At 51.0% G+C, this 26,812-nt stretch overlaps 2 protein-coding genes across 3 annotated transcripts in view; one reads left to right on the top strand and one right to left on the bottom strand.

The window, feature by feature from the left end:
* ANGEL1 (angel homolog 1) overlaps window positions 1-26,596 on the bottom strand; it is a 48,931-nt gene extending 22,335 nt beyond the window's left edge. Inside the window, exon 1 of one of the 2 annotated variants that reach the window (XM_037031271.1) lies at window positions 26,326-26,596. The gene's annotated coding sequence lies outside the window, so the exon portion shown is untranslated. The remainder of the gene's footprint in view (window positions 1-26,325) is intronic. The other variant, XM_037031270.1, reaches the window with a different exon arrangement.
* Window positions 819-24,765, top strand: LRRC74A (leucine rich repeat containing 74A). Its single transcript, XM_037031336.1, has 14 exons — window positions 819-855; window positions 2,335-2,463; window positions 4,291-4,463; window positions 6,952-7,059; window positions 7,980-8,076; window positions 10,307-10,356; window positions 10,731-10,812; window positions 15,823-15,908; window positions 16,362-16,556; window positions 19,429-19,524; window positions 21,934-22,080; window positions 23,542-23,649; window positions 23,775-23,857; window positions 24,657-24,765. The coding sequence occupies exons 1-14, from the start codon at window positions 819-821 to the stop codon at window positions 24,763-24,765; spliced, it is 1,500 nt and encodes a 499-aa protein (XP_036887231.1).
* Window positions 26,597-26,812: the final 216 nt, after the last annotated feature.

The following is a 26,812-nucleotide window of genomic DNA, read 5'->3' as shown; positions in this document are numbered from 1 at the left end:
CGGCCCAGTAGTTTGGGTTGGACAATGGTTTGGCTGCAACAAATTGTAGTGCTAGAACATATGTTTGCTGTGCTTTGCTTTTGATCTTCCACTTCGAGGTTGAGGCCACCTCTCCCAAGGGGGGGAAGAAAAAAGGAAGGAAAACTGGGTAGAAGAAAATGGACTTCACCCATCATTGAAATGTTTGGTACCTGAAGCACAACCACCTTGAGAGAAGAACATGGTGGCGGCTCTTCACAGTCACCTGGTTAAGGGACTTGGGTTTAGTCCTGAATCAAAGGGAAATACAGCGCCACTGAGAGGCGCCCCCCACAGCACCTGCGTAATCCCAGCCAAGCCTTAGCTTGGCCACAGCGGACATATGAAACAAGATGACTGTCCGGGCCACCAAAAGGGTGGCAAGCTTGCTGTTGCCAGGTCCACTCACATGGATCACAATGTCTGCATGAGGTCATGGAATGTTGCAGATGAAATGAGAGTGGCCCCGTTGTCACAAAGTTGCAGGCGGGTAGGCATCCTTTCGACAGGGCTCTTAGGAATCGAGCCGTACCTCTCTCCCTGATGATTCCGGGAAGTAACTCCCTCTCCCAGACTCGGGGTCAGATCCATACACTCCCAATTCCCACCAAAGACCACTCTCCCCAGGGCTTGCTGGGATAGAAGGATAAGACACCCCCTCTCCAACAAATCCAAGATTTGTCTATGTGAGGGCAGAGTGCACAGAATTTGAGACAGGGGAATGGACAGGTGTGCTTCTTAGAGAAGCTGTGGAAAGGTGGCAAGAAGCGGGCAGCAGCTCCTGAGAGGGCCCTGGCACCATGGACAGTGATGAAGCTCTTGAGTCTGAGACAACAGGTGAAAAGGCACCCCACCTCTCACCACCCAGGCCCTTCCAGGCCACCTCAGCATAACACACAGTGGTCCCCTGGACTCAGAGCCCTCGAGACTTGGGATGACGTGTTGCGTTACCTTGGCTGCAGGGCTTGCCAGGCAGCGAGCGAGAGAGTTGAATGTATGTTGTGCTGAAACTGGCCCCTACCAGTTCTAGCCAACTTTAAACTTCATTTTTTGATCTGGTCGATGCCCTGTTGGTAGTTTGAAATGTCCCCGTGTTGGGAAAGTTTACATCTCTGGAATCGACTACTGCGACACATCAGGATTTTTTTTCCCCCCCGGAGAGCCAGTTAAACATTTACCAGCATTCCACTGGTTGGATGGAACTCTGAGATTGTTTGACTAATGAAGAAATAAGACTCAGAAAGTCGTCATTTCTCAGTAGTTCAAGTTGCTGAATAAGCTGCTGCATGTCTTCTAACTGTCGGGCCACTGGCTATTTCCACCCCATATCACACAGACCTTGTCTCACCACCTAGAAAATAGATGTTGGGGCCTGGGTCTGTGGACAAGGACTAAGAAAGACACAGACCTGTGTGGTCTCACTGGGAACCCCCGTCTTAGAACCTAGGTGGTCAAAACTCGGGACCCCTGCCATGAATGCTCAGCCCACCCACGGAATAAGTTGGCTGAGCTCTGTCGGCTCCCCCGGCAGTGCAGCCTGTCTTTTCTCAACCGCTGCTTCCTGCGGATGTAGGAGGATGAGCTCTAGACATTGGTGTGTGGCTTTTGGGAGCCCGTGGCTGGTCCCAGATCAGTGGCCCGGTGGCAGAGAAGCCACATCTAATGAGTGAGGGAAGCTCAGGACACATGTATTTAATCAGAGCAGCGAATTTCAACCCCAAGGAGAATTTTGCAAGCTCTTCCTTCTTTGTGGTCGTAAAATAGATGCTGGCTTAAAAGGAGGAGAAGCTAGGTCAAATCCTTAGCAGTCCAGTTATCGGTCTTGATTCCTGGGACTGCCCCTGCTCCAGTTTATTTTATATTTGAAGGAGCCACCCGCCTGTCCTCTTCAGCATCGATTGTGCCTGCCAGTGAGGGAGCCCAGGCATTGGCATTGGCATGCCTTCTTTCCCCCAAAAGAGTAAAGCAACTCTGAACCCCACCCAAGCCACTAAGAAGGAAAAGAGGGAGCAAGAAACCAATGTCAAAGGCAGGCCCCAAACCGGAAATAGGGTAGCAAGTCTCCAGAGGACACAAGGGAGGGTAGCACAAGACCCCGCAGACCACTGGGCTGGGAGGCAGCCGTGATGGGGAGGGAGGGCTTGCAGAATGGAGTTCCCTGGCATCCTGAGCCATGTGGAGCTGGGGGACAAAGGCTGCTGCCAGGACCCGGGACACAGAGGAGGCGAACAGGGATGGAGGGAAGCCGGTGGTGGGTCCGCCTGAAAGGCTGGCAGGTTTCCTTTCCAGAATCAAGGAGATGTGTTTTCCTTCCAGAGGAGAATGGAGCCCAGCCAGCACCACAGAGCAGTGAAGAAATGCTCTACTGTGAGGCCGAACCACCCCCACCCGTCGATAAAGAGAAACCGGCCCGGGAGAGTTCAGAAACAGACCTCGAGATTGAAGGTGAGAGTGGGCATTTGGACGGTGAGGGGCACTCACCTCCTTCCTCAGAAGCTGCCGACATCTGGCTTCCCCAGCTGGCCGTGGCTCTGCCTGGCAGGCTGTTTTGCGGGAGGAGGAAAGTGGTAAAAAAGTATGTACTCGATTTTGTGCCACGTCCTCCTCAAGGCTGGAAGCAGTGGCTGCTGGTGGCAGTGGTGACAGCTGCCCATGCTTGTGGTCTGGCTCATGAGCGGAGTTGTCACGTCAGCTTGTTGAAAGCTGAACCAGTAAATGAACAGGGATTTCAGGCATTCCATGTGTTTCCACATGTGGCATCTTGTGTCACCACCTTTGCCATAGTCCCAGGAGGTAGGCATTATTACCTGCCTTAACAGAGGAGGGAGCCGAGGCTCAAGCAGATTGTATGAGTACCAATGTTTGCTGACTCCAAGTCTGCCTTGCCCTGCCCATCTCCCTCCTGCATTCCATGTTCTAGGGGCCCCTGGAGTGTCTGTGGCCCCACCTAGGAATAGCAAGGTGGTGTGAGGGTACAAAAGAGGCAGAGAAGGGAGTGGAAGTTCCTCACCTACCTCATGCTACTTCTTCTACACAATCATGGTTCTCGCTCAGCGTTTATTTTGTACCCCAGGGGCCATTTGGCAAACTGGGGTGGGGGTTGCTACTGGCATCTCATGGGCAGAGGCTAGGCATTCTGCTAAATCCCCTACATGGTACCTGACAGCCTCTCAGAACAGAGAATTGTCCAACACCAAAAGTCAACCCGTAGTGCCGAGTTTGAGAAACCCTGTTCTACAACCATTGCAAAGAGAAGGCCAATTTATAGCTGTGCCGTCAAAATTGACTTCCTTGTCAAGCTCTTGTCCTATCACCAAGAGAGCTCCCATTGTCTGTCTCAGAAATGTTTGGGGTGGCTTGGCCAAAGGCCCTGGGACCCAAAGGAAAATAGATGCAGGCTTGGACCCCAGCTGGCCATGGGAAAGCTTGCCATCAGCGAGCCTCACCTAATGAAGAAACAGCTGCGGGGGCTTCCACGGTCCAGGCAGGCCCGCGGCCCGCTGCCTACCAGCCAGGCTGGTCTACAGCCTGCAAAACAAAGGCTCTGAGAGGTTGAAATCAAGAAGTGAAAGCTTTAGTTCTGGCGCTGGCTTTAGTGCCCATCGGCTGTGTGTGATTTGGGGCTAGAGTTGTCACTGGTAGAGATGACAGTCCTTCTTGGAGAAAAAATGACATGCGAGTCTTGGAAAGAAGAGAGCCCACTCACATGAAAGTTTCTTTGTTTCTGGCCGATGTGGGGGCCTCTCCAGCTGGCACTGATTTGCTGCTTTGAGAAGCCCACTCTGTCCTTCTTCACGCTTCTCTAAATCTTTAGTAATGCTTTAGTTATGGCTCACACTTTAACAGTCGTGGCAAAATTAAAACTGAAATGGAGACTCCCTCAACCATCGCAGGGTGCCAGTTCTTTGTCTGTTTGGCCTTTTGGAGCTGCCCCAAGGTGAGCAGGAGACCTAGGCCTTCACATACTCTTTGTGGCCGGTCACCAAGGAAGGTAGGGGTGGGGGGCTCTTTCTCTTAGGAAAGCTTGAAGCCTAAACCCGTGGACCTTGCCTCTCCCCCAAAGGAAAACGTCCATTGGAGGCTTTCTGGACTTGTCTCTCCCTCCCCACCACCGGTTCACTTTCCAATTGAAGTTGCCTTCTAAGCACTGTCCACTTAGTGCTTAGTGCATGGGGACAGATCCTCAGAAGTGAACAGGACTGGGGTTAGAAGAGAGATAAGGCAAAGGCAGAAGAGAAACCCCACTCCATCCATTTGCATCTTTTTCTGCAGATGCTGAGAAACTGTTCACCACCGGACAAAGGGAGCTGTACACAGAGGCCTGCAAACTGGTGGGCGTGGTGCCTGTCTCCTACTTCCTCCAGAACATGGACGAGGCCTTCCTGAACCTCAACCACCATGGTCTGGGCCCCAATGGTACCAAGGCTATTGCTATAGCCCTGGTGGTGAGCATGCCAGTGGAGGCACATGAAGCCTGGCAGCGGCGGGGGGTTGACAGGGTGGGGGCCCAAGAGTCAGAGAGACCCTCGTGGAACCTTATATTGCATCCTTTATGCCCATCCTGCCATAGACTTCTGCTTGACTGCCAGTTTCCCCAACAGGCATGAACTCTCTATTAGGTCCTGGGAAGGAGACTGTTATAGACCTGGGTCTTGGAGGTGTATAGTCTTTTCTCTTCAAGAAACAAAGGCACCAGCCCGTGGGCCCCCCAAAAGTGGCGGGTCTATGTGTTAACTCAAGGGCAAAATACAAAATGTCATCCTGGGTCACAATTCCAAAGCTCACCTTTGCTATAAATGGGTTCACTACTGAGCCGTTCCATTCAATGTCTATCTTTTGGAAAGTTATAATTCTTAAGGATCACACTGTAGAGTGGATCATGTTTCCCCATAGGAGTAATGTTCTCTCTTGGCTTGGCATGGGTGAACAAGGACTTGACCTTGAATTCATCATAGCCTTATATAATTCTAATTGATTATATACAGAATGGATTCCTATCCCAGAAAAACAAAGTTTAACAATTTTATGTCAGAACTACATGTTTTGTGCACTTAGGATAGTAAAGAGAAAGTTCCATTTTAAAAAAACCAAAAGCACTCAGTCATTTTTGGAAATGTAACAGCATTTGCATTTAGCTCACACCCATTAAGAAGTTATATAAAATCTGAGAGTGCACTGCTTTCTGGGGAGGGGGAGAAAAGGAAGGGAAGAGCAGAGGAAGAACAAAGCCATCTTGAAATGTATTGAGCATTGAAAGACTGATTAATGAAGTATTAGGAATGCACCATTACCTCCCGAGTTTCGTGGAATAAAAAGGATGATAATGAAATCCTCCCAGGACTTGGGGCTCCTGTTTCTTAGTGACAGCAGCTCCTGTTTGGGGGCAGTTTTTTCTTCCTGGGTTCTCTGTATCACTCATTTGACAATGAACTACTGTGACATTCTGGTGGACTCAGTTTTATTTATGTTTTGTACTGTTTAACTTTCCATGTGTTGCATTTACCTGTCATAGAGGAGAAGCACTCTGAAAGGAGGAATCGTATTTCTCTCGTCTTCATGTCTATTCCTCAGCTGCCTGTCTCCATGCCCTTGCACTTGGTGCAGTGCAGGCCCCGCAGAGCAGCGATGTTCTCTGGTCATCTTGTCTCCCCAGCAGTCAGTGCACAGGGTGACCAGTACATACTCGCCCGTGTGAGATGCATGTAAATGGACTCTGTGATTGGCTGCCTAATGCACCACCCACTGTACTTGGTCCCCAGGGTGACTCTGAAAGTGGTGATTTAACCCATTTCTGGACACCACTAAGCAACACCTGGACTTGAGACACCTGAGTTATCTCTCTTGACTTTGAGCAGAGTGGAATTTTTCTCATCCTAGACAGCTGAGGCCAGAAGACATTTCATGAAGGCCCTGGGCAGATTGTCCCCCATTGCAGTAACTCACGCTATTTCATTCTCCGTTTTTCTGACGCTAGGGCTCCTTACTGCTTGTTACTGCCCTCACTGTGTGATGTGCTTTGAAAATGCTCACGTGCAAAGATGTGTTTGTTCTCTGTGCTTTTCTGCCCGGGGAACAAGGCAGGGAAGGGAAGAACCCAAGTTCTGGTTAGCGCTAACCCCAGTCCCTCAGGCGTTAAGGCCGGCCATTTCCTCTTTGTGGGAATGCAGACTAGCTTGGCTCCAGATATTTAAGATTTAAGTCCAGCTCCTTCCAAACAACCTGAGGCAACGTCCTAATGAAAAGAGGGTACCTGATATGCCTGAAGCCTAAACTAGAAGAAAGGCTTCTGATGGAAGCCAGTGCAGCAAATGCTTTATGTCTGAAGCCTTATGTTTAAATACTCTTATTAAATGTGTCAAGTTCTCCTTAATCTTGGAGTAGGTCACAGGCCTCTCTCCTCAAGGCTAAATCAATAATTAAAATATGTTCTGCTCACCCTTTTACCTCTTACTTTCAGGGCTTTGCTCGAATGTTCCTCTCCTAAGTTCCCCCGCAGAGCCCTTTTGGGGGGAGGTGCCCAGAATAAGCATATTGCCCTAGAAAATATGCATCTAAAATATAAAATATAGGCACACAGGGGTGGGCAAAAGTAGGTTCTCAGTTGTAATACTCTACAAAGAAATAATATAATGATTAATAAATAACAATGATGCAAGAATAAACTGTGTTTCATGGACTCACAGCCGAAACCCAGTTTTGCCCACCCTGGACTGTCCTAGCCATTGTGGGACGGCTCAGTTCCTGCTCCTCATTCTCCTGTCCCTATCTACTCTTCCAAAATTGCTAGCCTGCATCCCCATACCCCTTGACGTGGCTGGGATAATCAGGAGAGGAGACAGGTTCTGGGCAAGGTCAAGGAACTGATTAGGTCACCAACCACCTCTGTCTTTCTCTCCACCCTCACCCCACCCCACCCCCACTTTGTGGCTGCAGTCCAACACGACTGTGATCTCCCTGGAGCTGGAAGACAATTGTATCATGGAGGAGGGCGTCCTGAGCCTGGTGGAGATGCTACAAGAGAACTACTATGTCCAGGAGCTGGTACTGTGCCTGCCCTGCTGGCTCCTGCCACCACACCCGGGGTCTCAGAGCCCACTGCAAACAACCCAGAGGCCCCAGCCTGGGCCCGGGCCAGCCTCCAGGCTTTCTGCCATAAGTCCAGGGACCCCTCTCCTCTAGAACCGACTTCTCAGAGGCTGGCCAGGGGTACCATGTTCCCCGTGGCTGCAAGGAACCCTAAAAAACCACTTCTGTTTGGACCTCATAAACCCCGAAATAGATTAAGTTACTTCTGTGCACTTGCCTTAAAGTAAAATTTTAAAAATAAACACATGAAACAATTATAAGAAATACAATGTGCCTGGAGACAGGTGATGGTGATGGTCCTGTGATATGAATATACTAAAGACCACTGAACTGCACATTTAAACTGGTTATGGTGGTGCATGCTGTACCGTGTCTATTTCACCACTATAAGAAAGCAAGATAATAATGGCCGATTTATATAAAGTCCCTCCTGCTAGCCTTCCCACCACAGTGATTCCGTTCTCGAATCAGTGAATGGAATTTGCAAGTGATGATTTACTCTAAACTCACTTTTTAATTGTTTTGTGCCAAACTCTTCAAATATAGCTGACTTGGGTTTTAAAAAAAGTTATAGTGGGCTGATCTAAAGTACCAGAGCTAAATGGGGGAAGTGGGGCATCATGGAAGCTAACTGTGGAGGAAACTAGGACCAGCCCGAGGGCCTCACAGGGAGCCAGTGGAAAAGCCGTGTTCCTATCATCCTTCTCCCTCTGGACCGCACTAATCCTCCCCACACTTTCACCCGAAGACTCCCTCCCCTTTGAGACCCTACTGCCTTAGTGTAGGTCTCAAGTCAGCCGTACCCTGGTGTCATGTGTTAATGAAGTCCCTTTGCTGGGATGTGTACACACATAACTGGTTTTTTTGCCCTTTAGAATATTTCCAACAATGCTCTGGGTTTGGAGGGAGCCAGAATCATCTCACAATTTCTCCAGAGAAATTCCTCTTCGCTCTTGAACCTTCAGCTCTCAGGTGAGCCTATGGAATAGGAGGGAGAGGATGCTGGGAATGAAAAGGAGAAAAGAAGAAGGTGAAGAGCAGAGAGAATCAAAGCTGAACTGAGCCAGATCTGGCCCTTCTGATGTTAGAGACCAGAACACTGCGCCTGTACCCTGCTGAGCCCTCCCAGTCATGCTTGGCCCAGCTCCACCACCAGCCTGGCCTCCAGGATTTCCTCGATGACGACACTCTTGATTCAAGTTGCAGCATCCCTACCTCCGATTTAAAGTCTCTTCCCCCAGATATCTCTGCATGACTCAGAGACTCCCCATTCACACCTCAGCTCAGATGCCATCTTTATCCTGTTTTCCTGCTTGGTTTTCCTTAATGGCATTTATGTCTACCTGACCCCCTGTTGTACACCTGTTTTTAGTTAGTTTATTATCTGTCTCACAGAAAACAAAAAGTCGGTTGAGAATGCTGGTCCCTACAGGCCTGCCCTCTCTCAGGTCTGTGGTTTCAGTTTCTACTACCTGCAGGGCCCTGGAATCCCTGAGACAAGAAATCAGATACAAAGTGATGCTCCTTTTCTGGTAATACCTGGAAGCATGCAACAAAAGCCAACATAACACCCCTTTGAAGGAGCAACCCCTCGACCCAGCTCCATGCTGCTTGGGATCCTCACAGATAAAGCTGTCCTAAGGATGGGCTTACAGTCCAAAATTGCAAAACGAGAAACAAAACACTGTGAGGGGTATCAGATTCAAGTGACAACATCGGGCTCTCAAGGACCTCGGGAAATAAATGACCAGATACACACTCCACACCGAGTGACCATACACCTTATCCCCCCAAAGCACAGAAGCACTTTTAATTAGGCCAAATGGCAAGCAAACAGGTATCTTGCACCCAACTACAAACTACGTTTAACAGATTAAGAAAACACAAATAAAATATATAGCTTTTTAAAAAGATCTCCCCAAATAATACTTAGAGAAATGACAAATCTATAACCCTTGAAATTAGAGACTCAATGGATAAATTCAACAGCATATGAGATATAGGTGAATAAAATTGGTGACCTACCTGGAAGACAGGCAAAAGGATGTTTTATCTAATTTCTCAGCATAGAAGATAAAGAGAGAATATAAAAGACAAAAGAATATTAAAAAATGAATAGGCTCAATGTAGCTAATGAGAGTTCCAGAGGGAGAAGAGAACAAGTGAGCAACGGTATTTGAACAAATTGCAGCTGATGTGTTTCCTGAATGAGCTGAATTCTAAAATTACCTAATTTTATACATTGACTAGCTTTTTATGTCATTTTATTGCACTGGTACCAGATACAACCGAAGAAGTATTTGTATTTCAGTGGATATATTCATTCATTCATTCAGCATTTATTGAGCACCTGTTACGTGCCAAGCCCTGTTTATGCTAGAGATACAAAGGTTTTTAAAGGTTCAAAGGAGAATTTTGGCGATAAGTCTCTGTGTCAGGGATTTCCCAGAAAGCTTTGCGACTGCTCGGCGGGGGCTGGGGTAAGATAAGGGAGGCGTGCACCTCAGGCCTGGCCCTGAAATTATACAATTTCAGGGGCACCCAAAAGCTCAGTAACTAAATAAAATATATCTTGATGCAATATTTTTAAAGTCAAAACTGGTACAAAAATTCTCTGCGAGGAATAAAATATCAACACTTTAAAAACACGCTCCAGAAGGGACAGGTTGGGCCGACCCGAGTGAGGCTGAGCGGCCCAAGGGCCGGGTCGGATCCTGCCCTTGTTTAAAACTTGAAAATGCTGTTCATCGTGAGGATTTTTGCACTGATTTTGGGTTTTTAAATGTTAGGATATTACTCATTGAGATTACTGAGCTTTTTGGCGCCTCTTAGATCTTTGCACACAAAGGCGAGCAGGGCACTTGTCCCCTCTGGTCTGCCTCTGCTGCTTAGACGGCAATGGCATTTTTGTGAGGTCACAGGCTTTAGGCCCTAGGTCCGAGGTCTGACGCTGCCAGTGATGCCCAGGGTACCAACTCCTGGAACTCCCTGGACAGCCATTGCAGAGCAAGAAGGGAACGCTAAAGGGGCCGGTAAATAGTGGCCCTTTTTCCTCCCGTCTCCCTCCAGATTTTTGCTTTCAGTACTTGTCACCTTCTCTACATGTGATGCTTGCAAAGGGAAGGGACAGGTGCAGCTGGGCTATGGGAGGGCAAGGGAGCCCTAGCCTGGAGAAAATTCCTAACTCCCTCCTTCATTACAGGAAATGACTTCACGGACGAATCGGCAGAGCTGCTATGCCTGGCCCTTTCGGTGAGAAGCAGGGCGCGGGGACAGCCTAGCCATGCGGGAGATGTCCGTGGAGATCCAGGGGACCTGGGGGAACTGCTGGCTAGAGGGAAATGAGGCCCCTTGCATGTTTTGGGGAGCTGGGGAGTGTTGGGACTCTGCTGATCCTGGCCAAAGCTACAGCAAATAGTAGGACTGTTTTTGATGGCAATAAAGTCTCCCAGGTGTCAGCAACAGTAACCAGAAAATGAGCAAGAAATTGTCTGCAGGGAAAGAACCCTAGTTGTCCTGACTTCGGGTGTGTGGGAGCACTCCATCACACTGACCTGGGGTGCGTGAGGCATTTGCAGTCGTGTAGAAGACCCTCATCACCTCTCTCCCCACTGGTTTTTCCTCAGGCCAATTACCGAATTCGGGAGATGGACCTCAGTCACAACCAATTCTCTGATAAGGGAGGGGAGCTCCTGGGACAGATGCTGGGTGAGTGGCCATGGAGGGAGGGGCCGCGAAGGAGGGGAACTTGGCGAACAATCACTGGTCCGGGCTGCATCTCCTGTTTTTATTGTTATTGAGTGTTCTAATTTCGAAAGTGATGTAAACCACACCCAAAATATATTTTAAATGTGGCAAGTAAAACTTTTAAATGATTAGGAGAACACATAGAATGAAATAATTTGCTGACCTCAGGGAGGCTAATGGTTATCACATAGGCACAATGAGTATAAACTGCAACAAAAATGATTCGTGTATTTGACGACAATGGGTTTAAAACTGAGGATAATAAAAGATACTGTGTGGCAATGTTAAAAGACAACAACAGTTGGGGGTATGTATTTGCAACATTTGTATAATAGAAAAGATCTGTGTTCAGAATGTTGATAAAAGATCCTCCAGATCAGTTAGATAATGACACTGAAAAAAAAAAAAAACCCACCTCACAATGGCCAAGGCATACGGACAGTGAGGAAAACAAAAGTCAAATGCCAACTCTCATTGGTAATTAGAAAAATGCCATTACTAAAACAACAAAAAGACCCTCCTCGTCCTCTACCAAAACTGTAAAATTTTTGAGTCAGAGAATATACAGTGCAGTAAACACAGGGGAGAAATAACATTCAGAAGCTGCTAGGTAAAGGCACTTCAGAGTGCAATTTGACAGTGTTTAGTAAAATTGAAAATGTATGTTTTCTAGGATGCGGCAATTCACCTCTACACGTCTCAGAGATGCTGTCTCTCTTTCTCTCTCTCTCTCTCTCTCTCTCTCACACACACACACATGTCTAAAGAGGTTCATTGGAAAACGTATTTGAACAAATAATAAAGGAGAACTTCCCCAGTCTGGCAAAGGAAATAGACTTCCAGGAAATCCAGGAAGCTCAGAGAGTGCCAAAGAAGTTGGACCCAAGAAGGAACACACCAAGACACATCATAATTACATTAGCCAAGGCTAAAATGAAGGAGAGAATCCTAGAAGCAGCAAGGGATAAGGGGATAGTCACCTACAAAGGAGTACCTATCAGACTGTCAGCAGATTTCTCAAAAGAGACCTTACAGGCAAGAAGGGGCTGGAAAGAAGTATTCCAAGTCATGAACTCCAAAGACCTACAGCCAAGATTGCTTTATCCAGCAAAACTTTCATTTAGAATGGAAGGACAGATAAAGTGCTTCTCAGATAAGGTCAAGTTCAAGGAGTTCATCATCACCAAGCCCTTATTATATGAAATGCTAAAGGGACTTATATAAGAAAAAGATGATGAAAAATATGAACAGTGAAAGGACAGCAAACACACAGTTATTAACAACCACACCTAAAACAAAAGCAAACCAAGAGGACAGCTAGATCAGGAGTGGAATCATAGAAATGAAGAACACATGGAGGGTTAGCAACAGGGGGGTGGGAGGAGGAGAAGGGGGGAGAAGGCACAGAAGATAGCATAGATGGTAGGTAGAAAATAGATAGGGGGAGGACGAGAATAGTGGGGGAAATATAGAATCTAAAGAAATTGAGACACGTGGTTATAAACTAAGGGGGGGAGAATGGTGGGGGAGGGAGGGTGCGGGTGGAGGGGAATGAAGGGGGGGAATAGAACAACTGTAATGGTATAATCGATAAAATATATTTAAAAAAAAAGAATAAAAAATAGAAAGAACCTAAATGTTCATGTCTTGAGAAACAAGTAGACAGAGGCAGGACATTCTTAGTGGTGGGGAGGGGGTGCTAATTTAGGTGGGGTGGTGAGAAAAAGCCCCCCCGGGGAGGAGGCTTTCTGCCGAAACCTCACTGTGACCGCTGACACAGCCGTGCCAGGGTCCGGGTGCTCAGCACCGCAAGCAGGAGCATGGAGGCTGGTGGGCGTGAGGAGCCTCCCACCCTCAGCGGGGAGGTGGGAGCAATGCGGCTGCAGCACAGGGCACAGGGGTGGAGAGTGGACGGAGGAGAGGTCATGTGGGGCCTGCGGCCAGCCGTGTCCGTCCAAGTGGACTCGGACACGCACAAAGTCTGGGCTTTATTCATCATGTGGCGAGGAGTCATTGAAGGTGGTGTAGGTGGGAAATGACATGGTTTGGTCTGTAGTTCCAGAACTTCTGCCTGAAGAATGCAATGGAGGAGAACAAAAACGGAAGGAGGGAGGTCGATGAGGAGGTTCTAGTGGTCATCCAGACAAAGTAATAACTTAGGCTACGAGGGCCGTGGTAACGGGGCAGAGTGGATGGATTCAGAGTGTTTTGGAAGTAGTCATACCTCGGAACTCACCATCTTCAGACTCATCAAACCCTGTACTTGTTACATTTTGATGAGAAAAAAAATGTTTCAGCACTGGGTGCTTGCTCGGGACTTGTTGAACTTGCTAGGACCTGTACGAGCCATGGCGCTGCCCCACAAGAGAAAATGCTTTGTCACATGTCTCATCGCTTCCTTGGTGCTCACTGGTTTCGGTGCTCATCACCAGCTCCAGAACACCTTGATGACGAGTACCGAGGCCCCGCTGTCAAGCCAAAAGGACTTGTTGACGTGAAGAGTGAGGAAAGCGGAAGAGAAGGAGAGACTTGTGGTCATCCTGTTTCAGATCCTGGTTGGATGGTGGTGTCATTTATTGAGACAGGAAAAACTCGGGGAGTCAAGGGTCCAGAGGAGCAGGATTTAGGAGCCAAGAGTTCCTCTTGGGCCATGTCATGTGTGTGATGCCGTGGAACACACTCATGGAGATGTCCGGTAGGCGGTTTGCTGTGCGAGTTTCGAGCCCGGTCAGGGCTGGACAGACACATCTGGGAGCCAAAGGCACATGGTGTGTTTAAACCCATGGGGCGTGGTGAGGTCGTCCAGGCAGCAGTGTGGGCAGAGCTGAGCAGGCGGCCATTGCACTGATTCCAGGTCACTCCCACAGTGTAGGTGCGGCAGAAGGGAAGGAAGAGCCTGAGAAGGCGTGGTCAGTCGAATAGCAGGGGCCACGTAAGGGAGCATTGCGAGAAGGGGAGAGTGCTCCTCGGGGTCCAGCCCGTGTTGGTGAAATGGGTGAGTAGGAAGCCCGACCGAGTGGGCCGAGCGGGCTGAGCTGCACACGGGAGGCAGAGAAGGGGGAGCGGCAGCATCGGCCCCTCCGGAAGCTCCAATGGGACGAGGCTGGAACGGAAGGAGGAGGCGGCAGGGAGGACGGGACAGTCGTTAAGGATGGAAAATGCTGAGAGGGGAGAAGAAAGAGCTGATGGTGCAAAAGGAGGAGACACTTAAAGGAGCAAAGCCCTTGAAAAGCCTGGAACGCAGGATAAAGATGGCAGGGTCGCCTCAGAGAGCGGTAGGGACCGTTCATCCACCCACCCAAGGAGCGAGGAGGCCGAGAGTGGGTGCCGACGCGGCCGTGGGGCCGAGGCCGGCAGGACGCAGCTCTCCCATCCCACCGATGCCTGAAGAGCGAGGCCAGATGTCCCGCTGAGAGGGGCTCCGGCCCACAGGTGTGAGGAGAGGGGAGCAGGTACACAGTTGCGTGTAGGAGGGGAGGAACAACGTGTAAAAGAATTGTGGGCAGTCTGCGTCTCCACTGGAAAACTTTCCAACATTTTAAAACTCCTGATTTTTAAAACAAAATCAAAGGAAGACAACATTCTGTTTTAAGTGCTAATCATCACACCATATACACAGCTTCTAAAATTTTTATATTAGAGTTACCAAATAGCAAGCGATTACCACGGGACAAGCATCATGCTTGACATTGCACACCAGTCCTTACACCAACCCTTGCACGGGCTGACACCTCCATGTCACCAGTAAGAAAAGAGAAGTCTGGGAAGGGTGAGCAAGCACCTAACTAAGGTTACATGATGAGAGAGTTGTAAGAACAGAATTAAAGTGTCAATTTTGTGATCATCTAAGAAACGCTGGTGTGCAAGGTATAACTAAATGAGGGAATTGGCAGAGAAGAGGAAATAAGGGTAAAAAGAAGACAAGAGAGAGAGAAAGGGAGAAAGTCTGTCCTCAAAATAGGACAAGGTGTCGTGCGCTTTACCGAAAGTACACCCTGGTGGCTGACACAGAGAGAGACCCGATCAGTGCACAATGCACTGTCCACTTAAAAACAAAATGGAAAAAAAAACAAGATAGAGCAAGGCGTCTTCCTGGGCCCGAGGCCCGAAGGCAGTTCCTGCCCCTCCGCAAAGCATCAGTAGTGGGCCCTCCGCGTCCGTGGGTCCGCAGCATACCCGCCCTCGCCCAGTCAAAATAACAACCATCCATTTCAGTGGGGTGTACTGCCACCCCATGCAGCGTGTAAACAAAAGCACCGTTACATTGTTTTAAATGCAACATCTGTGCTGACCTGGCTTCTAGACAAGCCTGATGCCTCACTACTTCCAGTGGATTGTGTCCCTAAAGCTCTCGGGGACAGACGTTCTGGAGCCACCGAGGCTCCTGTAGGTCTCCATGGAAACAACATCAGGTGGCGCCAGGTGCTATGTCCATCACGACCTCCCTGTGTCGATACAACCCCTGTTTCCAGGCCACCTCCATCTGCTTTCACAGTTGCAGAACATTCCACCCAACGGCTACTTACGACGTACCTTACCCGTCCCCTGTGAGTCACAAGCCTTACTTTTCTAAGCGATGCCACAGCAAACGTCTACAAGCATGTAGCTCTTCTCACATCCTGTCTCCTTAGGAAGAGGGTCAGAGGTGACAGTGCTGTGTGATAGGGTTACACACATTTGAACAGGAAGGTATCTGTGACCAGAGGATATTTGCCAAATAAACAATATTAATTCGCTTGCCACCTCCAATATACGAGTACGATTATTTAACTTCATCGTTACCATCGCTGGAAATCATCCTATGATTTGGTATGTGGGTGATTTTGTGTTTGTGATAAGCGCTCCCTCAGTGTTTTGCTCTTCATGAGCATCGCTGAGCGGTCCACACCCCCACGGCGTGGGCTCTGCCGGCCCTGAGAGCGGGTTTCCTGGGATGCAAGGGAGGCTCAGCTGGCCCCGCTTCTCCTCCAGCCCTCAATGTAGGCCTCGTGTCACTGGATCTGAGCTGGAATCACTTCTGCTCCCCGGCAGCAGTGGCCTTGTGCAACGGTCTCCGGGTAAGGCGCTCCCCAGGAGGGATGTGTTGAGCCCTGGGGCGGAGGTGCAGGGAGAGGTCCCACCCCGCCCTCCAGAACCTCTTCCTCCTGGTCACCACTGGTGGGGGTTTACTGAGCTCTCATTGAGTGCTCTTCATATAGGTGGTCTCACTCTCACAATGCCTGGATGCATGTTATTTTTTGGTATAAATCTTATCTAGGAAAACTCACCCTGCTAGGTCCTATGTGGCATCTTTGGGGTCTTTCAAGAGAGAAGTTTAATTATGGGGTAAGGAAGGATTAGACCCCAAAAGGAATGAGTCTCAAGAATACTTTGCCTCTGAGCCCAGCTGAGAGGAATCTGGAAAGATCTGGCAAAGACCCCTCTCCCCAGGACCACCAAGCCCCCAGTGGCTGCCAGCAGGGGGGAGAATGCAGCCTTGATGCTGGTGTTCTTCTCCCCTTGCCCTGGAGGCTAACGTGACCCTGAAGACACTGGACCTCTCCATGAATGGCTTTGGGAACGAGGGGGCTGCAGCCCTCGGGGAGACCCTCAGATTCAACAGCTCCCTGGCGTACATAGACGTCAGCGCCAATAACATAAGCAATGAAGGGGTCTCCAAGATCAGCAGGGGGCTGGAGATCAATGAGACCCTCCAAGTTCTGAAGGTAAAGTCTTCACATAGCTAGGAACGGGCTGTTTGTTTGGCGTGTGCATATGTGCCCATGCATCTGTGTGTGTCCATGTGTGTGCATTGCGTGTGTGTTGGTCAGGATGGCGGCAGCAGGGTGATGGCCGTGCTGGGTGTTGCTAGAGAAAATCACTGGGAAAACCCTCCTGGTGCTCCACCTGTACCCGGAGTCTCTCGACTGTCTTGTGCTGTAAACCCAGTGCCACCCTCTGCTCTCACCAGTGCACACACAGTAGCATCTCCTAACTAACTGGTCTTCCTTTCTGCTCTTGGAATCTCCTTCAGGCCCTTGAGCATCATCAGCCTGACCCCCCCTTCCCCCATCAACTCTCCTCCAGCTCAGACCCTCCCCCATGAGCACCTGCTGTTCGACTCCAGTGCTCTCAGCCCTGTGTGCTTCTCTGACCTCAGTTTACCCCAAGCTTCCCCTCTCTCCCACCCAAGGCCTCAGGGCCTCCTGTCACCTCCCTTGACCTCGTCCACCAGAGACTCGCTTGCGCCTGCCCTGCCCTGCCCTGCAGTGCTCTCCCTCCCCGGCTGCTGCCCTCGCTGGCTGTAATTGCTCCCTGCCACCCAGCGCAGTGCCAGCAACAATTCCTCGGGGACCCCTGCCGGAGCCACAGAGCCTTGTGTACCCAGCACGGGGAACTGGCCAGAATTTCTCCTGACACTCTCATGTAAATGACTGTCTGTCTTTGACTAGTGTGAGAGCACCATGAGAACAGAGACTGTGTTGAGTGTTGCCTATTATTATGCCCCTTGCGCCCAGTAAGTAGTGTGCTGGGCATATGGTAGGTGCCCAGTGAAATTTTATTAAGTGAAGGAATGCATATTTCATTTCAAATTAGTTTGCTTATAAATGTGAATTTGTAACATAGAAGCCTCTGGGAAGCTGGAAAAGGGATGAAAGATGAGGCTCCCCTTCGCCCCCCGCGCCCCCCATGAGCCAGGTCCCGTGCCAGGTGATTTGCCTCCTTCCTCACAGCCCACCCCTCTGAAGTGGGCTCCGCTTGCCAGAAGGGAAGCCTGGGGCTCAGTGATTTGCTGGGGCCCCACGGCCGACAGTGGGCAGAGGGAAGCCCATGAGACCTGGCTTTTCCACAGCAGCTCCGACTCCTGCGAGATGTGGGGGTGGCTCAGAGGGACCCACAGCAGCTCCGGGGGCCCTGGTGTAGAAGACTGGCAGTGGGAATCAGTGAAGATGAGCTGCCATCGGAGAGGACAACCGTCTTAGAGCTGCTCGGGTGACAAGAGGAGGTCAGCTTCTGACCAGGAGAGGGACCGTGTCGACTGGAGACCAGCCCAGCCCAGTCCAGCTGGCCCTCTAGTGACCGGGAGAGCGGAGGCTCCATCCTGGCAGGGCTGGGACCCAGTGGAACTCAGAGAAGAGAGATGGATCCCACCTCCATGGCCAGTGAAGCTGAGGAAAGTTCAGAGACCCTGAATTTTAAAGACTGAAAAGTCACCACGACAGAAGGGCGGCAAAGGCTGTTCCCGGTCACGAGGAGATGGGGAAATTTAACATGTTTTGGACCCACTTTAATTTTTTTCTACAATAACCAAGTATAGTAAATATATTTTTTAATGCTTTAAAAAGTGAGAAAGAAAAAAGCTTAAATTATAACCCAGTTGCATCACAGGTGGAGGCCACATCAATTTGGCTACTGGAATGATTACTCTCTGCACCCTGCCCCTGCCATCCTTTCCCTAATCTTGGAAAAATAATCCCCCCCGGAAGTGAGGCACACAAAGGAAGGTAGACGCTGAGCCCGATGAGGGCAGGGCAAAGCCTGTCTCATCTCACTGGAATACACCATCAGAGCCTGGGAGACCGCCGACACGTGGCGGATGCTCCTTAGAAACATCGGCCTGTCTCATCATGAAGCCACCCAGGCCGAGAGCCTTCAATAACAATAATTAACGGTCATTGGCTGCTTACTATCTGCCATGTGCTGTTTCGAACACTTTGCTGGAATTGATTTCTTGAATCCTCAGAGCAGCCCGAGGCGATAGGTCCACAGTGGCCAGGGAACTCATGCAAGGCCAGAAAGCTAGTAAGCAGAGCCACTGGGCTCCATGTTCCCGGCGTTAGCCTCCACGCCACGCCTCGGCGGCTCCTGGCACCACTGGGATAATAATGCCCTGAGTCCTTAGCTGGGCCCACAGGGCCCTCTGTGATCCCGCCCGCCCTGCGGCCTCCCTTCCTCAGCTCCTGCTCACAGAACCCTGGCTGCAGCCCTGACAGCTCTGCTGCATGGCGCTTGCACGCCCCAGTCTCCTCTGCCGCATCTGTTCTCTCCTCTGGCCCTGCCCTCGCCCCCACCCCTTCTTCATACCTCACTAACCCCCATGTATCCCGCAAGTCTTTGTGCGGCTGTCCTCTCCTCTGTACCAGATGCCCTTTCCCTGGTCCTACAAATACCAGTGTGTGCCCCTGCCACTGTCATGGTTGTACTTCTGATGCCATTTGCTTGTTTGCCGGTGTCCGTGTCTAGAACACAAGCTACCCAAGGGCAGAGACCTCCTCCTTGTTTCTACCTTCGCCTCACTCTGCACTTAACCCAGCAACCGGCACTCAGCAGGCCCCAGTGAATGTCTGTCGGGTAGATGGGTGGATGGGCAGTGAGATGGACGTGAATGGATGAATGGGTGCGTGGGTGCCTGAACAGTAAGGTGGATGGGCAGATGGACGATTGGACAAACAGACAGACAGGGTGCCAGGTGCTTCCTGAGAAGTCTGGGTGGGAGAAAGAAGTTGTCATTTGATGGAGAGAAATGGAAGCCGTGCTCTCAGCCAGCCTCTCCGGTCCCCAGCTCAGCCTCTCCCTGTCTTGCCCCTCTTCCCACAGCTGTTTCTGAACCCAATTAGCACAGACGGCGCTATCATCCTCATCCTGTCCATCAAGAGGAACTCCAGATCCAGGATGGAAAAGCTTGACATTTCCGTAAGTAACTGCTTGCGAAGTTGCCATGGCCACACTCAGAGGCCCTCAGGCAAATGCTCCAGGAAAAGGTCACTCCTTTCTGAGCACGACTCTGCTTCCTCCGGGGGCCCTTTCCATAAGAGTAGCCCCACAGCCAGTAACAGCAAAGTGTGAAATCACTGACCAGGTCCTGGGAACCCAGGGCCTGAGCGCAGAGAGGGGGAAACGCACGAAAAAGGCAGGAGAACCCCAGGACAGAGTCAAGTCAGCTTTGCTGATGGACGGCCCTGAACCCCAGAATGGTTCCAGAGTCATGGGACTTCCTGAATCTGAGTAGTAAAACACAGTAAAACACAGAACTTGTGTTTTCACTTCATAACCTAGCCTGCTCTACTTAGAGCAGTATTTCAGAGTAAAAGAAAAAAATCCCTTGACCGATGAAAAAACCCTGCGGAAGTGACGTCAGGCTGCCAGGTACTCTTGCCCAAACCATCCTGAAGGGCGTAGCGGACGGCAACTCTGCCCTGTGCTTGTCTACCCTCTCCTACTCTTTTACTCCCCCAAAGTGATTTTGTATCTACAGGCTCCTCCGGTTCTACTCTGGGAGGCAGGTTCCCCGGCTGCTGTAGCCCCGTACCACAAGCTGGGTGGATTAAACACAGGCATTTATTGTCTTACGGTTCTTGCAGCTAGAAATCCAAGAGAAGGTGTGGGCAGGGTCGGTTCCTCCTGAGGGTTACGTGGGAGAGCCTGTCCCCTGCCTCTCTCCTAACGTCTGGCACTTATTGGCCGTGCTGGCCCTTCTCAGCCAGTGATGCGTCCACCCCAGCCTCCGCCTCCGTGCTCACCTGGCATTCTCCCCGGGTGCCTGTCTGTCTTCACGTGCAAATGTCCCCTTTTTATGAGGATACCAGTCCTATCAGAGTAGACCCACCCGAAAGACCTCATCTTAACTCAAAGACCCTGTTTCCAAATAAGGTGACATTCACAGGTACAGGGGGGTTAGCACTTCAACATCTTTTTTTAGATGGGGACACAGTTCAATCCATAAGAAGAACTTTTCCTCATTTTCCCATTTTCCATGTAATGAGGCTGAAACAGAGGTTAGGTCACTTCCTCGCCCAGGAAGGACCACACAGCCAGTGAGGACCACAGCAGGGAGCAGACCCAGGGCGTCTGCCTCCCACTCTGGAGTTCTAAAAAGGCGCAGTGGCCCATTTTTAAATGCCACACAGATGTGATGTTTTGCTAAGATGTTAACGCCTTGCAATGATACCAGTTATGATATTTGCAATATTTAAACCCAAGCTTCTTGGAATTGAAACCCAAGAAAATTTTTGACTCAGTGTTTGCCACAGGGTATCAAACATTGTCAACACCTACTGTCTTTTCACTGTGTCCGCCTCACCTCTCCCTCCCCACCCCGGGCTCCTGGTGCTCATGAGTCTTTATCTTCCGAAGAGACCTCTCACTGACCCCCTCCTACAGCCCCGCCCTTGCACCCACAAGGCTCCCTTCGCTCCCCCCACCCCCCAGCCCTGCCTCTGAATCTCAACCACGGTCCAGGTTTTGCGGATATTTGGTCTGCCCTCCCACAGAGCTGGTTGGAAGGTACGGACCCAGGCACTGCCTCGGTGTGTCCGGGCCCCAGCAGCACACACACCGTGCGAGGCGATTGCATGGCTACTCAACCACCTGCCAGAAGGACTGGGTTGGAATCAGCCTTCGTCAGTTATGCTGCCATAACTCTAAAGGGTGCGGAAATGCCATCATTGTAGGTGCTTCTAGAACTTTCTCTAGAATATCTCCAGAGGCGAGGGGTAAGTCTTCAGCCCTTAGGCATGGGTTTGATCCTTTGAAAGGCAGGACATACCCAGAATCACATCTGAGGAACGGAGCAGGTCGATCAAAGCCGTGAGATCAGGTTTGATCAAACGCTATTTCATAAAACACATCTTCTCCTGAGGCCTGTAGCCCAGCGCCCTCTGACCCAGTGCCCTCTGACCCAGCGCCAAGGGCACTGCATGCGGAAGCCCCCAGGGCGTTTTGAGCCCACCCAAGGTCGGAGCCAGGGGTTTTCTTCCGGGCCCCTGCTCTGAAGTCCAGCACTGGTGTGAAATGAACATGTCACAGGGCCACTTGCCACCCCACTGCCGTGTCTCATCTGTCAAACACAGACACTTACACTTGCCATCAGGGAGTGGCCTTGAGGTGGCAGTACGTGACAAGCCCCCAGCACTCAACTAGAATATCTGATGGATCAGCTGGGAAACCCACAGGTTAAACCACGAGCTCTAAGACCCGGTCTGGGAGCAGCCCTGCAGGGCAAACAGCTTTGGCTGGGATGGGACAGTGTCTGGGCTGGGTGATGGCAGTGCCGGCGCTCTCACCATGATGGGTCCCCTCTCCCCACCCCCCACCCCGCCTCAGAACGTGACGGTGTCTGAGCAGTTTGTGAAAACATTAGATGGAGTATACGCCATGCACCCCCAGCTGGATGTGACCTACAAGGCGGTCCAAGGCCTCTCTGTCAAGAGCAGCTTCTTCCTGTGGCCAAACCCCATGAAACTGATCCAGGTAAGCCCCCGCTTCCCTCTCAGACCCCTGGGGGACCCCTGGAGACAGCTGCCCTTCGGCTCCCATCAGCGACCTGGAGTCTCCCCTCCTGAGAAGTGCACAGCCCTCTCCAACAAGGAGCGGCTCGGACGTGGGTTAGTCCCCATGGATTTCAGCTCCCTAGAAGAAAGGAACCCCTGAGAACCGGCTGGTGGGGGAGGGGCTTGGAACAGGGCAGTTTCTAGCAGCCAGGCTCTGCCCCTTGCTGTTGTAGGACCAAAGGCAAATCCCTGAAGCTTTCAGTGCCTCTGCCTCTTCCCCTGTAAGATGGGCCGCTGTGGAGATCAATTCTGTAATGTGCGTGAATTGATTAGAACAATGCCTGGCATATAACAAACACCCAGTGAATGTGGGTTCTTTCCAATAGCTGGTAAGAGTGCCAAGCAGACACCCCTGGGGTCAGGACAGGACAGCTTTTTAGTGGCTTCAGCGAAAGAGGGACCCTCGGCCTAAGGTGGCTCAGTTGGTTCAATATCATCCAACATGGCAAAAGGTTGCTGGTTTGATTCCTGGTCAGGGCACGTACCTGGGTTGGGGGTTCAGTTCCCAGTTGGGGTGCAGACAAGAAGCAACTGATCAGTGTTTTTCTCCCTCTCTTTCTCCCTCCCTAACCCCCTCTTTAAAAATAAATAAATAACCCTGGCTGGTGTGGCTCAGTGGATTGAGTGCCAGCCTGAGAACTAAAGGGTCACTGGTTTGATTCCCAGTCAGGACACATGCCTGGGTTGTGGGCCAGGTCCCGGGTAAGGGGATGCATGAGAGGCAACCACACATTGGTATTTCTCTCCTTCTCTTTCTCCTTCCCTTCCCCCTCTCTAAAAATAAATACATTTTTTTCTTTTAAAAAGGTGTTACCTATGGATGGTGGGATTGGATGCATGGATTACTTTTCATTTCCTTCTTTCTACTAATCTGAAATTACCTTACAGTATGAGTGGGTAATATTTTTGAAATGAAGACAGTGACATATTATTTTTACAATACTCTGACACAGTATATCTCCCCAAGTGTATAAAATGATGAGAATTCAAAGAATTCTGAGAGCCAGTCCTGCCCACCGCACAACACGTTTGCAGTTTGGTCTTCTAGACTCAGAGCAAAGGACAGCCCACCCACCATCCACGGCGCACCATCCGTGGGATCTTAGCAGAGGCAATGTCAAAACTGAGTAACACACATGAGCGTGATCACAGCCCTATTCCCTCCGTGCCAGGGGACCTTCTCAGCATCAGCCTGTATGGGACTCTTGGTCCTAAGTGACTTGAACATCCAGCACACTCTAGCTCCTGGGTCCACCTTGTCACACTCACCCTCAGCCTACCAAGTCTGGGTCCAGGCCGCCCTGTGATGGGAGGGGAGAGGGGGGAAAATTGTTACACATGTTATCAAGCCTTTGCCCTTGGTGTCTCCTGCTTCTCTCAGAGCTATGCAGAACAGCACAAAATCACGATATTGGACTTCTTCAAGAGCTTGAACCCTGCTAGGATGACGAAGATGCCAATGGGCGAATTCTGGAAAACCATGATACAGGTGTGCTGATCTCTAGCAGCTGTGGGCACTGTGTGTGTGTGTGCGCGTGTAGTGGGGTGGGGGTTGGCAGGGAGCAGATGGGCTGAGACCTCCATTAACCTCGTATGTTCCATTCACCTCTTCAGCAGGACAAGGTCCCCCTAAACCGGTTCCAGCTGAGGGAGCTGACAAAGCGGCTGGATAACAAGAAAGGCATGGTAGACTTCAGGTCAGCACAGGCCCAGTGGCCGACACCCCCCCACCTTCTGTCCCAGGCAGGCCCTCAGTTCCCTATAAGGCACCCTGGCTAGGTCGGCCTGAGCTCTTGGGGCCACTCTGTCTGCATTCTATGTTCCTCGCATAGCAGGCTGCCTTTGCCCCATCCCAGAGCTGGCCCCACCGTTTGCCCTCCTGCTCATCTTCCATTGGCTCACTCAGCCACGCTTCAGCCTCCACTGCATGCTACTGGATTCGGGCCAGATTCTGGGGATGCAGTGCTCACAGCAGATAGGAAGTGACACAAAGGGGCACATGGTTACACCCTGGCATGGGGAAAGGAGTTTGGGAGTGTGTACCAGGTCCCATGGTAGCCCAAAGAGGAGGTGTCATTCAGGCAGAGCGTGTCACCTAGACAAAGACAAGAGGGCAGAGGGATGTCAAGTACCAAGTCCTGAAGTGTGAGCCATGCACGGCACGCTGGGGACCGCAGGTCATCCAAGTCTGCTGTAGCTTAGGGAATGAGGCAGGTTGTGACTTAGGCTGAAGTCCTTGAGGCAGAAAGGAAAGGACTATGATAATAATAATTACAATGATACCCAACACCCGTGAATCCTCACCATGTGCCAAGGACTCCGCCAGTCACCAAACAGGCACAGGTGCTGGGTTCTCTCCAGACCCAGTGGGTGCTGGTGTCAGCCCTGTGCTATGAACGATGAACTCGAGCTTTAGAGGAGGAAAGCCCCAGAGTTAAGTGCTCACCGCCGGAAAGGACGGCGGTGGCCATCGAGCCCAGGTCTGTGTGCTTCCAGAACCCGCTCCACCATGCTAGACCTCCTCGCTGAGGCCACAGGACCCCGCCGGGTCTGCGGGCTGGGGCAGCCACCAGGCCCCACACTTCGCGTCTGGCAGTGTCCTTAAGGAGCTCCATCAGAGGATCCCCCTCTGGTCCTACCCCCAAAGACGTACCCAATACCTTGGTCCTGTGCCTCCCTTAGCACCGCCCTCGGGGGCAGAGCCACGGCACAGACAGGAAGGGTGGTCTGGCCCACCTGCAAACACAGCTCTTAGGAAGGGCGTGGCCATTCGCAGGGCTCTCAGTCTCCAAGTCTTTAGAGTGGGGTGATAACCAGAGCATCCAAGAGGGTTTTGTGAGGATCGAGTGGGGACATTGCACATCAGGAGCTGTCATTCAGCAAGGGGGCCCCTCACGGATGGCTCGGGCCTGTACACCACCCCTTCAGCCGTCCCTCTGTCCCGAACCTCTCCCCCTGCCCTCCGGGAAGTGGAGCCTTGGGGTCCTTGGGATGCCGGTGGACAGCGCCCAGGTTCCAGGTCCAGCAGACCCTCCAGCTTTGCAGACAAGGCCACACGGCCGTCAAGAAGCAGTACCAAGGTCACACCCTGCGGCTCTGTGAGCTTTGCCTGAAGGGCGGGGTTGTGATTTCCACTGTTGCATGAGTTTTTATTTCCACTCACTGCTATGAGGGACACCTACACATAAAAACTCTAAATCCACAGAAGTAGAGTAAGAAGAAAGCACAGGCCCTCTTTTTCGCACCCCTCCCCCGGTTCATCGGACCTCCCAGCGTGCCCTCATGGATTATTTTAGTGCGTGTTTCCCGAACGTCTCCCACATACTTGCAACCAAGTGTGTGTGTGATATAACCGTTAAGGACACGGGCTTTGGGGCCAGACCACCTGAGTCCAATCCCAGCTCCACCCCTGGGGAGACTTAGGCCAGTTCCCCGATCTCCCTGGGACTTGGTTCACCCGTCTGCACAGTGGTGCTGATAGTGGTGCCCACGACACAGGGGTTATTATCGGGGACTGAATGAATTCATGCTTACAAAGGCATTTCGAGCTTTCCCTGGCATGTCACCACATGCGTTTTATCCTGTATCAGAGAGCACGCATGTGCTTTACCATATGTGGTATCCCACAGACCGCACGCTACTTCTCATTTATCACAAATGGAGTCACACTGCCATGTTCCTCTGAACGTGCTCTGCCTCGCAGTGTGTCTGCCCATCTTTCCAGGTGAGTACGGTAAGAGCCGTCTCAGTCTTTTCAGCTGCCACGTGGTATTTCACAGTCCAGGAGTCTTGCAATTTAATCTCATTTTGATGGACGTTTATTCTCTCTGTTTTGCTACTACAAATAATACTGCCACTGAGACCCTTTTGTGTACAGTATTTGCACACGCGTGTTCTCTAACAAGGGCTCGGCGGGGCAACCCCAGCGTGATTGTGGGCCGAAGGGCGTGTGCATTGTGAACCTAACCCTGCTGCCGAGCCCTTGACCACAACGTAACCCAGCCCTCTGCTCCTTCTCCGGGCCGACGCCAAACCCTACCCACATTCGGCGCTCTGCCAGGCCGAGAGACACGTTTACAAACGGTCTCACTTGGAGTTGAGCCTGTCTAAACATTCTCGTCCATCGGCCATGAGGCTGCCCTGGCGCTCAACATTATCCCCTTACCTTTCACACCAGCTTCTTGTAAGTGGTGAAGCCATAGCAACGAGTCTGGCCTGGAAAGAAGTTTCTGCGACAGAAGAGTCCTGGCAGGTCGGATGGTGGCAAGGAGGAAGCAAAGAGCTGGCTGCAACTTCAGTGGCCAACACCAAGGTCAGGACTGCGAGAGAGCCAATAAAGTCTGGCTTGGTCTCAGCATCTCTGGGCTACTGGTGGTGTGCCCTTCACCAGCGCAGCACCCTCCGGTTTTAGGGACCACCAGGGAATGCGTCCTTGGCGGCCTCTTTAAGAGCCAGGAAGGCAAATTGGAAATGCGATGGGGTTGCTTGGCGGCAGGGAAAGAGCAGTGGGGAGGAGGTCAGTGCACAAAGCGGTCGTCATAGTAATTGTAAACTCTGTTAAAGGGAGAGATTTTGAGATGCAGGAGGCAGTGACAGAGGGAACAGACACTTACAAAATGAGGTCAGGGGCCTTTAGAAGCAAATGCCAAGGG

The sequence above is a fragment of the Sturnira hondurensis genome, unplaced genomic scaffold (genome assembly GCF_014824575.4).
Source record: "Sturnira hondurensis isolate 20B ecotype Veracruz unplaced genomic scaffold, ASM1482457v3 Scaffold0021143, whole genome shotgun sequence".
In the NCBI taxonomy this organism is placed as follows: domain Eukaryota; kingdom Metazoa; phylum Chordata; class Mammalia; order Chiroptera; family Phyllostomidae; genus Sturnira; species Sturnira hondurensis.
Note: the sequence above shows the minus strand (reverse complement) of the source record. Positions and strands in the feature narration are given on the sequence as shown.

What these genes read in the sequence shown, in the direction of transcription:
- LRRC74A (XM_037031336.1), top strand. Translation starts at nt 819, where the DNA reads ATGGACAGTGATGAAGCTCTTGAGTCTGAGACAACAG. An exon ending in AACAGACCTCGAGATTGAAG is followed by an intron (nt 2,464 to 4,290) that starts GTGAGAGTGGGC and finishes CTTTTTCTGCAG; the next exon opens with ATGCTGAGAAACTGTTCACC. An exon ending in TGCTATGCCTGGCCCTTTCG is followed by an intron (nt 10,357 to 10,730) that starts GTGAGAAGCAGG and finishes GTTTTTCCTCAG; the next exon opens with GCCAATTACCGAATTCGGGA.